This window comes from Leucoraja erinacea, chromosome 6 (assembly GCF_028641065.1).
Source record: "Leucoraja erinacea ecotype New England chromosome 6, Leri_hhj_1, whole genome shotgun sequence".
Taxonomy (NCBI): domain Eukaryota; kingdom Metazoa; phylum Chordata; class Chondrichthyes; order Rajiformes; family Rajidae; genus Leucoraja; species Leucoraja erinaceus.
This window is the reverse complement of record NC_073382.1, coordinates 23,520,468-23,538,294: the sequence shown is the minus strand read 5'-3', so window position 1 is coordinate 23,538,294 and position 17,827 is coordinate 23,520,468. Positions and strand designations below refer to the sequence as shown.

Genomic DNA, 17,827 nt, shown 5'->3' with positions numbered 1-17,827 from the left:
GAATGATAAAGAAATGCAAGCTTTTTGGAAGAAAAAAAAATATTCTACTCATGTTGCTATGCAGTAGTGGCGAGTTTGGACTTGCGGTGATAAGGGTTAAGTCCTTGCAGTAGTTTGCAAATGAACCATTCACTAAAAAAGCATCTTGAGTTGAAGCGGTTTTACCGCAGTCCCCAATAATTAAAGTAAGTAACGTTCGCCACCTACAGGCAACACACAGCAAAAGCAGGGCACCGAGCGCCAGGAACAAAAAAAAATGCTATAGAAACTCATCGTGTTAGGCAGCATCAGTGGAGGGAATTATACAGATGACGTTTCAGGTTGGGACCCCCCTTCAGACTGACCTCCAGTGCGAATTTTTGATCATAATTCCAGCATCTTGTGTTTCCTGTTAGCATCTGGAATAAGCAGCCTTGAGCTGACCCTCATGTTATGGGAAACACAAAATGCTGGAGTAACTCAGCGGGGCAGGCAGCATCACTGGAGAGAAGGAATGGGTGAATTTTTGGGTCGAGTCTCTCTTCAGTCTGACTTACTATACATTGTAAGATGCGTAGGGTCTCGAAGAAGTGTCTTGATCTGAAATGTCACCCATTCCTTCTCTCCAGAGATGCTGCCTGTCCTGCTGAGTTACTCCAGCATTTTGTGTCTACCTTCGATTTAAACCAGCATCTGCAGTTTTTTCCTACATACTCATGTTATAGGATCCAGGGATGCATTCCTGGAAAACTGTCTGTATTGTGATTTTTATCAACACAAAGTTGTGATATCTGCTCGTGGGTGAAGAAATTTCCTTTCACAAATTTCATAAGAGGTAATTTTACTCAGTGCCCCAAATTTTTTGGTAGTGATGTGTAAATTCCACAAGGGAGAATTTCCCTTACCCGAGCTGCAATAACACAGGGGTTACCTGCATTGAAACCTTCTAAGATGAATACTGATTTTCACTTACTTCATTTAAAATTCCTCAACACGCTCATTGGAACTGTGCCACATTGCAGTTTTTGCTGAATGACAGTCTTTTTTTATACCAAATTTCAGTCAATCTTATAATTCGCATTGTTTTAAAAAAAAAGTTTGAACAACTTTGATATTGTCAAATCGAGGTTATTGTCAGATGTACAAGTACGATGAGTTACAGGTACAATGAAAATTGTGTCTGCAGCAGCATCACAGCACGTAGATTCAGACAATGCACAAAAACATAACATAGACATAACCAAATTACACAAATTGCATAACTGCTGGGCATTTTTTTTGTGAGGTTGCAAAATTTTGTAAACAATACATAGACCTCATTGATGATAACTGCCACATTCACTTCTCAGCACTCTCCTATATCCGAGTCAAATTATAGCTTCCTCTGCACTCTAGATAATAATAAAAAAAAGACTACTTGGTAAGGCCGTCAAAAACCACACAAAAATGGTTTGAGATTAAAACAAACATGCCAGTGACATATCATTGATGTGGCCCATCTTTGTGGAATGGTGCTTCTACATTAAGCGGATAAATTAGGGAACTGGCTTGAGAAATCGGTACTCCTCAATGGAAGAAAATAATCCATTGCAGGCTTTACTGGCAAGCCACCAACATACCAGCTAAACATAAGGTCAAAGCTTGAAAGTCTAGAAACGGATAGTTGAAAGTGCACTTGCCAATTGGTCCCTCAGTTTACAGCAGTCCTGAAATTGAGATTATGGTGTAGCGGTTAGAGATGCTGCCTAAAACTCCAGGGACCCAGGTTCGATCTTGATTCCAGATGCTGCCTGTGTGGAGTATGCATGTTCTCCCTGTGACTACTGTGTGAAATTCCCCTGGGAGATCCAGTTTCCTATTTAAAATGTGTTGGTAGGTTAACCGTCTAATGTTAACATATTGTGGGTAAGTATAAATGAAAACAAATAGAGTTGACAGGCATGTGTGAGTAAATAAATTACAGTGGAATACCGGGGGGGAACTGGGACTCGTGGGCTTGCTTTGTGGGAAGTTGGCATGAACCTGATGAGCCGAATGTTCTCCTCCTGTATAAGCAAGACTTTTCAGTAATGGTGGTCTCAGAAGTCACTATTTTTTTGCGTACAATATTTGTGGGGAATCAGATTCACAAGTAGTCAATTCTCCTTGCACCATCTTGTGGTTTAAAATAGAAATGCAATGGAAACAAATCTAAAATGATAGATACAGAACAGTTTTAGCTCCACAAAAGACAAACATATTGCAGTAGTGCCTTTTCTCATGCCTCTTATAGGTTTGCCTCAGGCTGCCTGCAGCCAATGAAATAGGGAATTTGACAGACCAGTCATTGAGGTATCTGCAGTGGAAGTATTTGTTGTAGTTCAATGATAATAGAGCTTGCACTACCACATGTCAAGCAAGAAGAAAAACAAGACATAACAAAGATATCTGTGCGGGAATTTTTATTTATACTAACGTTAATCTGGACTGACCTGCTAGTGCAGTACTGTGGGAATGTTGGACTGTCCGTGATACAGTGTCTCTCAGGTGAGAGATTAAACAGACCTTGTCTGCTTTCTCAAGGGGGATGGAACGGAATAGTTTATTGTCACATGTGAATAGTGTAAATAGTAATAGTGTAAATCAGCATCTGCAGTTCCTTCCGACACAAGGAATTGACATCAAGGATTAACAAATTCTAGGAAGGAACCATGCTACTAAATCCAGAAGGGGTTGCAGAATAAACAGAAGTTTGGAAACCTCTGATGTTTAAAAAAAATCTTGTCAATGAGTGGCTTTGTGCCATTGCTCGTGTTCAAGCCAGAACATCAAGCAATGCAGAGAAAATAGGTTGTTCCACAAATGATTAAACATGTTGTTTCCAGGCATGTTTTAATGTGTCTTATTTTATTCCCAAACCACCAGCTCAGGGAAGGCTGGTTGGAACCCTTCCCAAGAATGTGTTGACACATTTCTAAGCAGGAAGATAAACACGGTGTCCAAAAAAAAGGAAAATAGAGAAACAGCGTGTTTGTAGCATTCGATTTTGAGGGATTCATGGAGAAGTGCTGTCTTTTCCAACAGCCTAACCATAATCATTAAAAAAAATCCAGCTGATTAAATGTGGAGGAAGGAACTGCAGGTGCTGGTTTCAGGTTCTGACCTTTATCCAGACTCAGCTGATCCAACTGATTACCTGGTTCCCACTTGTGGGATCTTGCTTGCATAAACTGGCTGTGGTGTTTTCCACATTACATGAATGTGTAGAAAATGTGAATTGGAATTAAGCCTTCTCAGCCATTCTATACTATCACGGGCAATCCTCGACTCAATAGCACGTACACACTCTCCCCGTCTTCTTGATGTACTTCTGGGTCTAGAAATCAATCACATTCTTAAATATATTGAGTACTTTAGACCACATTCTTCCATGAAAAATAATTCCATAGCTTTGTCACCCTGCGTGTAAAGGAAGTTCTTTCCCCCACCTCAGTTTGAAATGTCTTACCCAGTATCCTGAGACTATGACTCCTCATTTGCGATACTCCAGCAGGAGTTTTACGGATAAGGGGTAGGCCATTTCGGAATGAGATGAGGAAAAACCTTTTCAGCCAGAGGGTTGTGAATCTGTGGGATTCTCTGCCACCTCCCCTTTCCCACCCTTCCCTCAATTTACTCCAGTGATAAATGCGCAGCACCACAAATTAATGCTGAGCCTTCAGCAGTTATGAGGGAGTCAGAAGCTCCCCTTCAGTTGTCCATTCCTTTGGCAGATCCGAGTTGTTATTTTGCTGTAGACAGTAAGATGGCAGTGTACACATTTCTGATTATGTCAGTGTTACAGACAATAACATGGATTTGGAATATTTTTTATTGCTTCATAACTTTTATTCTAATTGAAAGCACCCATTCATACCTACCTGTTCCTCCATAATTTCTGTTGCGATCAATTACTGGCTGGGTAGTTAGGAAATTCTATGTTTTTTTGGCTGTGCATTACATAAACTATGTGCAGTTAATACTGCATCCGATGTGACCTCCTGTACATTGAGCAAGAATAGACTCTGCAATTGTTTCACCAATTTTGTGTGCTTAGTCTGCCAAGTCTTATCGGATCTTCCAGTTGCTAACCATTTTACCTCCCCTTCCCTTTCCCATACCGACCTCTTTGTCCTCCTCCATTGCCAGAGTGAGGCCCCATGCAAAGTAGGTGAACAGCACCTCATATTCTGCTTGGGTAGCTTACAACCCTACGAAATTAACGTTGAATTCTCCAATTTTAGGTAACTACTGACAAACCTCCCCCCCCCCTGCACCCTCCCCCTCACACACCCATTTTCTCCCCCCCCCCACCCTTTCCCTGCGCTCCACCTAAACCCCAGCTGATTTCTCCCCTTTCCCCCATCTACATCCCTTCCCCTGGCTTTACAATCACAAATTTCCAATCCATTTGGCTCATCTGGTTATCATCACCTCCCCCCCGAGAAACATCACCTATCTATGTTATCCAGGGATGCTACCAGACCCACTGAGTTATTCCAGCATTTTATCTCTTTTTTATGTATATGCAGTTAGTTGCTTATGTTGGTGTTGAGGACACCGATCAATGGCACAGTTTCTGAATTTGGTTAATCGCGACAGGAAACTCTGCAGTCAATCTTGCTTTTTCTTTCTGTACCTTCCATTGTGAAGGGTCACGATTCATCACCTTCAGCACCTACAATTTCATAATGCCTGATTCTAGCAACTCAACTGCTGCATCAGACCCAATCGAATGATGAAGGTTGTGTTACAAAACTGTACAGTTCTAAACTGACAATCCAAATTGATCCCTGTAGCGAAATTCACATTTCATGTAGACATGAAAGGGACCCACTCAATTTATTGTGTATATCAGCACTTGGGAGAATTCCAATCAATCCCATTCTTTCACATATATCCCTGTAATCTGTTCTCTCTCATTTATCTATTTGTTCTCCGATTCCCCCCGCTCCCATTTATTGTTACAAACCCACACCAGTGGTCAATTAACATTCCAATTTGGGATGTGGGAGGAAACCAGAGCAACTGGAGGAATCCCATGTGGTCACAGAGGGAATGTGCAAACTCCACACAGACTGTACCCTGGGTCAGGATTGAACCAGGGCCTTTGGAGCAGTGAATCAACAGCACTACTTGCCAACCACCTCAATGAAAATTTCAAGGAACCTACAAAGAATATGTTTGAATGCTCAATAGCAACTGACACCATGACAGAGTTTGTTGGATGTTTGTTCTATCTTCAAAATCATCCGAGCACTATTTCTCGCCACTGACCACTTGTATCACTTGGCTATATTTCTGAGTGGTTACTAAGTTCTTGACAGTTGGAAGTATTGGAAGGTATTACGATGCATTTAAAAATGGTGGTGCACCTGGTGGAGCTGCTGCCTCACAGCACCAGAAACCTGGGTTCTATCCCAACCTAGGGTGCTGTGTGCTAGATTTGCATTTTCTCCCTGTGACCATGTGAGTTTTCTCTGGGTGCTCTAGTTTCTTCCCATCTCCCAAAGTCATTGAAACATATAAAATAGGTGCAGGAGGAGGCCATTCGGCCCTTCGAGCCAGCACCGCCATTCACTGTGTTCATGGCTGATCGTCCTCTATCAATAACCCGTGCCTGCCTTCTCCCCATATCTCTTGACTCCACTAGCCCCTGTGGCAGGGAATTCCATAAACTCACAATTCTCTGGGTGAAAAAGTGTTTTCTCACCTCAGTCTTAAATGACCTCCCCTTTATTCTAAGACTGTGGCCCCTGGTTCTGGACTCGGCCAACATCGGGAACATTTTTCCTGCATCTAGCTTGTCCAGTCCTTTTATAATTTTATATGTTTCTATAAGATATCCCCTCATCCTTCTAAACTCCAGCCTAGTCTTTTCAATCTTTCCTCATATGACAGTCCCGCCATCCCAGGGATCAATCTCGTGAACCTACGCTGCACTGCCTCAATCACAAGGATGTCCTTCCTCAAATTAGGAAGTTGTGTGGGTTTGTATGCTAATTGGCTGCTATAAATGCCCCCTGGTGTGTAGGGAGCAGATGTGTGAGTGGAGCAACATGGAATTAAAATGAATGGGTGATGGATGGTTGGCAGAGACTCAGTGGGCCGAATGATATACCTCTTTAAAAAAAGTCATGTGTGATTTGCATGATGATTAGTGTTCTTGGGTGAGATGGTCAGGAACAGGAAAATAGTGGTTAGTCACTCACTCATTTCTCAGCCACTTGAAATTGGATTGAGTAGCACACAAGTAACCAGAGGCTGTACCAGACACCTGGACTCACCATTTCAATTTACCAATGATGCAAATGATAAGACACAAAATGCTGGAGCAACTCAGCAGATCATGCACCATTTCTGGAGAAAAATAATGGGTTCCGACTCGAAATGTCACCTGTTCTTTTTCATCAGAGATGTTGCCAGACGCGCTGAGATACTCCAGCATATTGTGTCCATCTTTAAGCTAGATTCTGCAGTTCCTTCCAACACAATGTTGCAGGTGAACCAACCTAATGACGGAAGGCAGCGAAGTAAAGGAAAAGTCTATTAAATTATTGTACTGCTAACTAATGTGAAAAGGCTTTGGTAAAAGTACGTCTAACATTAATTTCTAAAACAGGGGAGACATTTCCCCATCTTGCTTAGAGCCAAACACAAACAAACACACAATAGTGTTACACTCTATACATTCAGTTTCATTGAGCACAATGTGCAAGTGATCAGCACTGGAGGCTGATAAGGAGGCTGACTGGAGGCGATCAAAACACAAATAACTCTCTTAACATTCCTGATGTTGCCGGGAGTAAATGCCATTGGTAAAGTCCCATTCTATACATGAGTATTAATTGAGGCAATAAACCATCAGTTCTGGTGTATTCACCCTGTGATCATTGTGTCCTTTTTCCAGTTCAGATTCCCCTTTCAGTATCGAAGGTACAAGACGTCAGCGAAGATCGGAGTCCCCAGACTCAAAGAAACGTCGCATTCACAGGTGTGACTTTGAGGGCTGCAATAAAGTGTACACAAAAAGCTCTCATTTGAAAGCACATAGGAGGACACATACAGGTAGGAGGCTACAAAAGCTTGCCTTTGATGTAAAAATGTTACATAATGGGGAAAGTGAGGAGAGCGAGCACCAAGTCACAGAGTAAAGCATTGGATGTGAGAATAAACGGGTTTGTTTGAAAGCTGGTGCTTTACAGGGTTTAACATGATCATAGAACTAATGTAGCATATATACCATGTACTGGTAGAAAAATCTAGAGTTCAGAGGGCACAGAGGAAGGAAGAAAGGACTAATTTCCATGGATATACATTAATACCTTTCACAACCTCGGGATATCCCAGGCTACTACCCAGCCAAAGTACCTCTGAAACATGGTCACGTGTGTGGCAAAGCTGCTTTGGGTAGGATGGGGGCATGGATGGGGTTTAAGAAGGTTAACATGCTATTGGTATAAGGAAGCATTCTAGCAAGTTACACTTTCCCAAACTACATGAGAAGCCAAGAGGAATACGGCTGAAATCTGAAGTGGATACGAATGAGCAATAAAGTATGAAATCAATTACTTTGAAGACGAAGGTCTTTATGCTTGTAATGACACAAAAGAAGCAATTCTGCTTATCGGGTCATTGCCAGCTCTCAGGGAAGATGTTATGTCCTAGCAAAAGGATTTGAGTATTGGAGCAGGGAGGCTCTACAGCAGTTGTACAGGGTCTTGGTGAGACCACACCTGGAGTATTGCGTACAGTTTTGGTCTCCTAATCTGAGAAAAGACATTCTTGCCATAGGGGGATTGCAGAGAAGGTTTACCAGACTGATTCCTGGGATGTCAGGACTTTCATAAGAAGAAAGACTGGATAGACTCGGCTTGTACTCGCTAGAATTTAGATTGAGGGGGTATCTTATAGAAACCTACAAAATTCTTAAGGGGTTGGACAGGCTAGATGCAGAAAGATTGTTCCTGATGTTGGGGAAGTCCAGAACAAGGGGTCCCAGTTTAAGGATAAGGGGGAAATCTTTTAGGACCAAGATGAGAAAAACATTTTTCACACAGAGAGTGGCGAATCTGTGGAATTCTCTGCCACTGAAGGTAGTTGAGGCCAGTTCATTGGCTATATTTAAGAGGGAGTTAGATGTAGCCCTTGTGGCTAAATGGATCAGGGGGTATGGAGAGAAGGCAGGGATACTGAGTTGGATGATCAACCATGATCATATTGAATGGCGGTGCAGGCTTGAAGGGCCGAATGCCTACTCCTGCACCTAATTTCTATGTCTATGTCGATGTCTATGTCCTGCACCACCAAAACGTATTCTTCATCAAAACGCCTTGGGCTTTTTTTTTGCCATTAACCCAAGTTGTAGTTTAGTTTATTGTCACGTCTGCTGAGATACAGTGAAAAGCTTTATGTTGCGCGCTGTCAAGTCAGTGGAAAGACTATCTATATTACTAAAAGTCTGTTCTGTGCTGCGATTTCCGAGAGAACGCCGCCACCTACGGCTGTCATTTTTGGCCACCTTGCTCAGAGGCTCCCTCCGCCGCATGTGTGCTGAGGATTTTTCCTGTCGATTAAAAATGACAGAAATATTAATGTTTTTACAAAATTCCCCATTCTCTCTGCTGCCCCCGCTGGCGGCAGGGGGGAGGGATTATAAAACTAGGAAATGGTGTGCCTCACTCACTCTTCAAGATGGAGGAAGACAGCGGGTCACGTTTCGCTGAGCTGTGAATAACACTGAACACATGTCTACTCAAATATAAGTGCCCTTAGTGGTTCTAAAATGCTTGCAGAATGTGTCTATTGGTTCTAAAGCTGGCAAAAAGTGTCTATTGGTTCTAAAGATTTGTTGCAAGCTTGCAAAAAAAATGCCTATTGGTTCTAAAGTTTGCAAAAAAATGTCTATTGGTTCTAAAGCTTGCAAAAAAGTCTATTGTCTATTGGTTCTAAAGCTTGCAAAAAAAAATCTATGGGTTCTAAAGCTTGCAAAAAAATGTATATTGGTTCTAAAGCTTGCAAAAAAGTGTCTATTGGTTCTAAATCTTGCAAAAAAATGTCTATTGGTTCTAAAATGGTTCATACTAACGCTCCAGAAAGCGCCCCCCTCCCTCCCTCCCCTGGTTGGCTTGGCTTGGGTGTGTCTTAAAATTGAAAGGCACTACTTACTGCTAATGGTGGCTTGTTGCTTTGGCTTGAAGTTGAAAGGCACTACTTACTGCAAATGGTGACTTGGGTGATATGGCTTGCAGTTGTTAGGCACTACTTACTGCAAATGTTGGCTTGGGTGTGGCTTGAAGTTGAAAGGCACTACTTACTGCAGATTGTGGCTTGGGTGCAATGGCTTGAAGTTAAAATGCATTACTTACTGCAAATGGGGGTGTGGGTGCATTGGCTTGAAGTTGAAAGGCACTACTTACTGCAAATGGTGGCTTGGGTGCTTTGGCATTAAGTTGAAAGGCACTGCAAATGGTGGCATGGTTGAAAGGCACTATTTACTGCAAATGGTGGCTTGGGAGCTTTGACATGAAGTTGAAAGGCACTACTTACTTCAAATGGTGGCATGAAGTTGAAATGCACTCCTTACTGCAAATGGTGGCGTGGGTGCATTGGCTTGAAGTTGAAAGGCACTACTGCAAATGCACTTACTTCCTGTTTGCACTGTATATTGATTTTAGATAAAACGCTACCACTTACGGCTGTGAGTTTTGGCCATCTTACTCTGTCCCCCCTCCGCTGAGCAGGTGCAGAGAATTCTTCCCATCAATGAAAAATAAAAGTGTTATTAGTTTTTAAAAAAATGTTGAGAATCTCTCTCCTGTCAATCACTCCATAAAAGCCACACCTTTTCCGGTGGGGGGGGGGGGAGGGTTATAAACCCCGGAAATGTGGGGGGGGCTCAGTCTGTGCAAGGTGGAGGGGGGAAGGGGTCATGACTCGCTGTCTTTAGTGGCTTTGTACCCTACTTCAAATGGTATGAAACTGCACTTGAATTTGGTGGCCTTGCACCCTGCTAGAAGTGGTAAGAAACTGCACTTGAATTTGGTGGCCTTATACCCTGCTTGAAATAGAATTAGCCGTGAGTCAACTACCAGCCCACCAGCCGTGAGTGAGTGAGTTGCCAGCAGAACAGGCTTGATTGATTGAGACGCCAGCCCAAGAATCCATTTGGCGCACAATTTTCATACTAGCCCTCTGGAAACCAGTCCCTTCAGCCCACAACACCCATACTAGCGCTCCAGAAAGCCTTGCACCCTGCTAGAAATGGTAAGAAACTGCACTTGAATTTGGTGGCCTTATACCCTGCTTGAAATAGAATTAGCCGTGAGTCAACTACCAGCCCACCAGCCGTGAGTGAGTGAGTTGCCCCCCCCCCCCCCCCCCCCCCCCCCCCCCCCCCCCCCCCCCCCCCACTGCTCCAGAAAGCCCCCCCCCCCTCTAACTGGCCACCAATATTAGAATTGGTGGAGAGGTGGAATATTGCGTTGGATGACCAGCCCTCCTGTGTGATGCTGGGACCCAACTGGTCCCACTTAGCCTAGTATATGATTATAATTGAGCTATCCACCATGTACAGATGCAGGATCAATGGAATAACTGGTGCAAGACAAAGTCCAGTAATGTCTGAGTACAGATAATCCGAGGGTCTCCGATAAGGTAAATGGTGGTCTGGGCCACTCTAGTTGTTGATAGGAGAGTTCAGTTTCCCAATGACAGCTGGGAATAAACTGCAGGTAGGAATCTGGGGGTATGTGTTTTCTCACACTTCTGTACCTCTTGCCTGGTGAGAGATGGGAGAAGAGGGAGTGACCAGGTCGAGACTCATCCCAGATTATGCTGGTGGTCTTGCCGAGGCAGCGTGAAGTGTAGATGGAGTCAATGGTAATTACAGTAGCCGATTAACCCATCAGTTCATCTCTGCAAGCGGATATGCATGTGGTTATGGCGAGAATGTGAAAACTCTGTGCAGACAGCATCCAAGGTCAGGATTGAAACAGGTCTCTGGAACTTTGGGGCAACATCACCACACTACTACTGACTGAATGAGGCTTAAAACTCCTCCAATATCAGAGAGACAGCCAGGCTTAGGAAGCCAAGATTAGGAAGCAATGGAGAAGATGGTGCTAACTCCAGATGTACACATGGTAGCTGACCCTGTCACTTTAGATGACGTATTGTTAGGAGTATCATATTGGACGATGGTGAAGATAGATTCTTGATTCCAAGGAGGTGACTGTGCAGAGATGGAAGGAATAGCCATTCTTTGAGGTAAACATGTGGTGTACTGACACTTTCAAAAGAATTGTTTGCCAAATGAATGACACACCTTAACAGGTCAAAAAGATAATGTACCAAACACAGACTCTGTCATCTATGAACCTGGCCTGGTCCCCTTGTAAGAGGGGTGGAATTGGGAGAGCAAGGATTCAAAAGGACTGAAATGATTGTTGTAGGTTTGACAAATGGTCTCAAAATGAACGTTTTAATAGAGTTATTTTGGTGGTTGTGAAAGGAAGAGACAATGTTTAAGGAGAGTAAGTCAGTATTATTCAACGGAGATCTATGAGGGGAGAAGTACATTGGAGGTGATCAGGTAGTGAACCTCCTGTAAGAGATGAGCAAGCATGAGGAATGGTCAATAAACCATAATATGACCATTGATCAGGTCAAGAATAGCTGAGAGACCTTTTGTGGAAAGTGTCATGGAGAATGGTATAACTTCAGTGTACATGGCCCTGAAGATGGAATTTAAGAGGACAAGAATGAATGGAGTTTTTGAAAACTAAAAAAACAGAAGCGTGGCCTGATTCTGGAAGTGATTGTCTGAAGAAGGTTCAGACCCTAAATGTCACCTGTTCCTTTTGCCCCCTGAGATGTTGTCTGACCCGCTGAGTTGCTCCAGCACTTTGTGTCAACCTACATTGATTGATGAGTCCATCTCAGTGGTGCTTGAATGGAGACGGGCAGGGCAAGTTTGTTTTAAACACAGAGAGTGGTGGGTGCCTGGAATGCACAGACAGGTGGTGGAAGCAGATAATATAGTGGTGTTTAAAAGGCTTTGAGGTGGGCACATGGATATGCAGGGAATGGAATATGGATACAAATATATTGAAGGATATGGATCATTTGCAGACAGAGGAGATTAGTTTAACGTGACATCATGCTTGGCACAGACATTGTGGGAGGAAGGCCTGTTCTTGTGTTGAACTGTTCCATATGTTCAACAGGATGAAAAGTCTTTTAGCCATGGCTGATGCTTCTGCTGTTTAGATTTTGCGTCCTACCACTCATTTCTCCATTCCAGAATACAGGCCCAGAATCTCTAGCCCATTGAAATTTGTTTCTTCAATCCAATTGTACCCCAATACCAACAAATCGCAATAGTTCATTTTAGGTCCAAATTGGGATGAATAAAATTAGAATTTCTATGATCCTTTACATGGATTTAAAAACATTGCACAAAAAGCAGACCCTGGCCAAAATAATTACCCATGACCCAACCTGCATTAATAGAGACATTGAGTGTCTAAAGTTTTCGTCTTTCAAGCAGGCTTCAATAATTAATATTTGATGCCACAACATGAATATGTTTTGAATGCTATTTAACTTACTGTAGAACCAGCCACCGTAGCAAACATATTCAAAAATAATAGTGTAGAAAGGAACTATATAACAAAGATATATACACAGTGCTGGAGTGATTCATTGGGTCAGGCAGCATCTCTGGAGAAAAAGGATGGGTGACGCTTTGGGTTGAGACCCTTCTTCAAAATTAATTTGTGAATTTAAAAAAAACAACTAATTTTGGTCACTTAAATTAGGTTACTAGGAATTTAATATGTTTGTATTGAGAGATTAATCTACTTTTAGCTGAATTAATCTTTACCAAATTCTTAGCTTTTAATTCATCATGGTATAATGCAAAAGCAAATTGTTCTGAAAAGCAAACACATGGTAAAATGTGTTGGTCTGGTGCAGGACAGATCTTGTATTCAATTTACAATTAGGCTGAGGTGGAAGACAAAAAGGAAATAAATATCTAAACTTTACAAGAGGGAACAACTTGAGCCCAAATATAGATACCAAAAGCTGGAGTAACTCAGCGGGACAGGCAGCATCTCTGGAGTGACAAAGAAGGTTCTCGACCTGAAACATCACCCATTCCTTCTCTCCAGAGATGCTGCCTGTCCTGCTGAGTTACTCCAGCCTTTTTGTCTATCTTCGGTTTAAACCAGCAGCTGCAGTTCCTTCTTACACAACTAGAGTCCAAATATCCAACTGCACCAAAGTGAAAATCCCATTCTGACCATTGACTCAAAACTTTCTCCAGAGTAGTTGCATGGGATTTTATTTATTTTGATGTTTTGAAGTGTTTTTTTTTAGTATTTTTAAAGGCTCAAGTTAGATGTAACAATAATAAACGGCCAACAGATGGCGCTGTTGTTTTATTACAGGCTGTAGCAATACTAAGCACTAACCTGAATCAGCATGGCTCACATTAATTTAAACATAGATCATCACACTGACTGAAGGCTGAAAAATCTGCCTGAATATCAACTGTTTTACAATTGGATTCATTTGTATCAATTGTTGCCTATTTGTGGAAAACTAAGCAAGTTCATATGATCATAAATGATAGGAGTAGGATTAGACCTTTCGGCCCATCAAGACAACTCTGCCATTCAATCACGGCTGATCAATCTCTCTCTCCTAACCTCATTCTCCAAACCCATTGGTCTTTTCAAAACCATTGGTTACTAAACATTCAACATTTATGATAACTTAAATAAGCAATGTTCACTGGGCCACTTGTATTCCATTTATTATACGCATACACAGATTACACATTTGTCACCATTATGCTAGCCAATAATCTCCTGTCAAACAATATCTTAATGCTAAAGTATTTTAATTCAAACCCATGCATCTTATTGCCATTTACACTCTGTTATCTATACCACCAACTCCTCCGAGATTCCAGCACTCCTTTAAATTCTAGCCTCTCCATCATTCCCAAATTTTAAGTGTCTTCACAATTAGCGCTCATGCCTCCCTTTGCCCAAGCTATAAAGATCTTGAATTGCCCAACGTAACTCCCTACCTCTGCTAAATCTTTCCTCGACATATCTAAGCAACGATTAAGAAATTGGGATGGAAATGATGATCGATCAACATCCAAATTTCCTCGTTGCTTTCTGAAAGCTTCAACGCAGAAGTGTGATGTACAAATTGTGAGAAATGCCACAGTATTAAAACATAGAAAAACAGAAAAAAGTAGATGCGGGAGTAGGTCATTCGGCCCTTCGAGCCAGCAATGTCATTCAATATGATCACGGCTGATCATCTAAAATCAGTACCCCGTTCCTGCTTTTTTCCCATATCCCATGATTCCTTTCCAAACAAAATTTATTTATATAATTTTCTTTGAACACTTTTCATTTTGAGTTGCAATAACATTACAGGCGGAAGGAATGAAAAATAAAAAACCAACAAGGAAATTGCTTTCCAATTGGTCCTTTCATGCCCAATTCACTGGACACTACAGGAGATTTGAGAGCAGGGAAGTTGGAGGAAGAAAGACTGTAATCAAATCTCCAGAAATGCTCCCAGTTAGATTGACAGTCCTTGCAAGTGTCTGTACGCTGCCACTGACGCACACTAGACATTATTCAATGACGTGCTCAACATTATTCAATGACGTGCCATTTCAGTTTCGACTATTGAGCAGAATCACCATATTATATAACAATGACGTGGAAACAGGCCATCTCGACCCTTCAGTCCGTTCATAACTATTGAGCACCCTCCAATCAGATCCAATTTATTTTTAAATTAACCTGCCTCCACCACCTTTGATTCCTCTCTCAAATTACCCCTTCCAGTCCCTTAAAGTTCCCTTGTTTGTACTCTCAGTAGCTTTGCGTCAACTCTGTCAAAGTCTTAAGTCAAAGTAGCCCAAAGTAGCCTCTTATTGTCATTCTAGTAAAGCACCAATTTTGTGGTCTGAATAGGCGAAATTTTACAGCATACTCCAGAATTTTCCTTGCCTTGTCAATTTTAACATTACATCCCAACTTCTATACTCAATGCTCTGAAAAAGGCCACAAAAAAAGCACAATACCAACACATGAATTAACATCCACCACAGTGAGTTCACCAGGCACCTCCTCACTGTGATGGAAGGCAAAAATCTTAAGTCTTTGTCTCTTCCCTTCTATGTAGCACCTCACACTTATTATGCCATCTTTCCCCCTCTGCACCGAGGCGATCCACTTCTTCGGATGTTGTGATTCCTCTCCAAATTGTTCCAGCAAAGTTCCATTGTATATGCGGTCAAAGTCAAAGTCAAAGTAGTCAAAGTATCAGAAGCAATGTCAAATTAACATCCACCACGCTGCTGCAAAAGTCTTAAGAGTCTCTTCTCTTCTTATTCCCCCTCTGCACCGAGGCGATCCAGGCTTCGGATGTTGTGACCCCGCCGGGTGATGATAAGCAATGCCAGTCCGAGCTCCGGGACCAGGGCGGTTCAACTCCGCGGCCTGGAGTGGTTGAAGCTGCCGAAGCTGCCGCCCTCCAGTCCAGCGGACGCAGCTGTTTGTCGCGGGAGCTCCAGAGAACAGGTCACCAACCTGTGACCTGCGAGCTCCCGACGATGTCGTCCACTGGGCCCGCGGCCGAGTCCACCGGGCCCGCGGTCGATCCTCCGAGGTCGGGTTGCCGCTGCCACCGGAACACTGCGCCAGCTCCGAGGTTGGGCTGCCGCTGCCCGCTGCCCGCTCCGAGGTCGGGTCACCGCTGCTGCTGCCACTGCCCCAGCTCGAAGGTCGGGTTGCCGCTGCCGGACTGCAGGCGAGCCGCAGCTGCTAAGGCAGTGCCACCATCTTGAACCATTTACAAAAGCTGTTTAGTATAGTTTAGATATACAGCATAGAAACAGACCCTTCAGACAAACAGAGTTCATGCTGACCAACAATCACCCTGTACATCACCCTGTACACTAGTTCTATCCTACCCACCAGAGAAAATTTACAGAAGCCGAATTAACCTACAAACCTGCACGTCTTTGGAATGTGGGAGAAAACCGGAGCACTGGGAGAACACCTGGTCATTGAGAAAACTTCCAAACTCTGTACAGACTGCACCCGTAGTCATGATCAAACCCATGTCTCTGGTGCTGTAAGGCAGCAACGTTCCCGCTCTACCACTGTGCCGCCATAAGCAACGTAAGAGGGTCCGCAAACACTTCAAATTAACTACCAGCTGAAGTGATACTAAATAAGCATCAAGTACAAGATTTAGATCCTTTCCATGGAGGTTAGTTTGTTGCCTTCAGAACATTGATTATACCTTCTGTACTCAACTTCAGAAAGTTGGGTATAGGAGCAAAGAGGTCCTTCTGCAATTGTACAGGGCCCTAGTGAGACCACACCTGGGGTATTGTGTGCAATTTTGGTCCCCTAATTTGAGGAAGAACATTCTTGCTATTGAGGGAGTGCAGCATAGGTTTACAAGGTTAATTCCCGGGATGGCAGGACTGTCATATGCTGAGAGAATGAAGCGGCTGAGCTTGTATACTCTGGAGTTTAGAAAGATGAGAGGGTATCTTATTGAAACATATAAGATTGTTAAGGGCTTGGACACACTAGAGGCAGGAAACATGTTCCCAATTTTGGGGGAGTCCAGAAGCAGGGGCCACAGTTAAAGAATAAGGGGTAAGTTATTTAGAACGGAGACGAGTAAAAACTTTTTCTCACAGAGAGTTGTCAGTCTGTAGAATTCTCTGCCTCAGAGGGCGGTGGAGGCCGGTTCTCTGGTTACTTTCAAGAGAGAGCTAGAAAGGGCTCTTAAAGATATCGGAGTCAGGGGATATGGGGAGAAGGCAGGAACAGGGTACTGATTGGGAATGATCAGCCATGATCACATTGAATGGAGGTGCGGGTTCGAAGGGCCAAATGGCCTACTCCTGCACTTATTGTCCATTTGTCATTCTTTCCACATTCTCATTACCCCCCCCCCCCCCCCCCCCCCCCCCCCCCCCCCCCCCCCCCCCCCCCCCCCGCCCACGCACACCTCGCCTCCCCCTATACCAATTCTATTCGTCATCCACACCTATGCAGGAGGGGCAATTTACAATGACCAATTCACCGACCATTCGTACATCTTTGGGATGTGTAAGGAAATGTGAGCACCAGAAAATACTCCACATGGTCATATTGCTGTATTGCCACCAACAGTTTGTTTTACGGGGCTGTTATTTAAAAATAAAACTTCTTACTCTGAAGGAGTCTTGATTTATAAATTTCAAGATAACCTAACCATCATCACTTATGAAAAATCGATCTCTGAATTTGAGCTTAATTGCATTTTACAACCCACTAACTGCTTGGCAAAGATAAATGTAGGTTTTCATTTTAGGCAAGTGGAATAAATCTATATAATGCACTAACAATGCATGATATGAAGGAAGAACAGGATAAAGAGAAGCAGGAAGCAACATATTATTGGTCAGTGCAAATCAAAGGATTAAACAGAGTTGTTTATCTGCCATTGTATTTGTTGCTACAGCTACTGTTTCTATGATTTTAACTGTTTCAACATTGCCTTACATCAAAGAATGCCTTAAAATGAGGTTCGTACAGTGGATGTTTTCAGAAACAACATCAGATGTGAAAATGTATTAATGTTAGAGTATAGAAGTTGGGGGAGTGGTCATGTTGCAGTTATATAAGACAGTGGTGAGGGCACATTTAAAGTATTGTGTTCAGCTTTCGGTACCATGTTATAGGAAAGATGTTGTCAAGCCAGAAAGGGTGCAGAGAAGGTTTACGAG

General features: G+C 42.9%; 1 protein-coding gene across 4 annotated transcripts in view; it reads left to right on the top strand.

Moving 5' to 3' along the window:
- The window catches only part of klf12b (Kruppel-like factor 12b), a 242,257-nt gene that overhangs the window by 212,367 nt on the left and 12,063 nt on the right, over nt 1-17,827 (top strand). For all 4 annotated transcript variants that reach the window (XM_055636724.1, XM_055636723.1, XM_055636721.1 and 1 more), the window contains one exon: nt 6,908-7,065. In XM_055636724.1, coding sequence (XP_055492699.1) covers nt 6,908-7,065 — 158 coding nt within the window. The remainder of the gene's footprint in view (nt 1-6,907; nt 7,066-17,827) is intronic.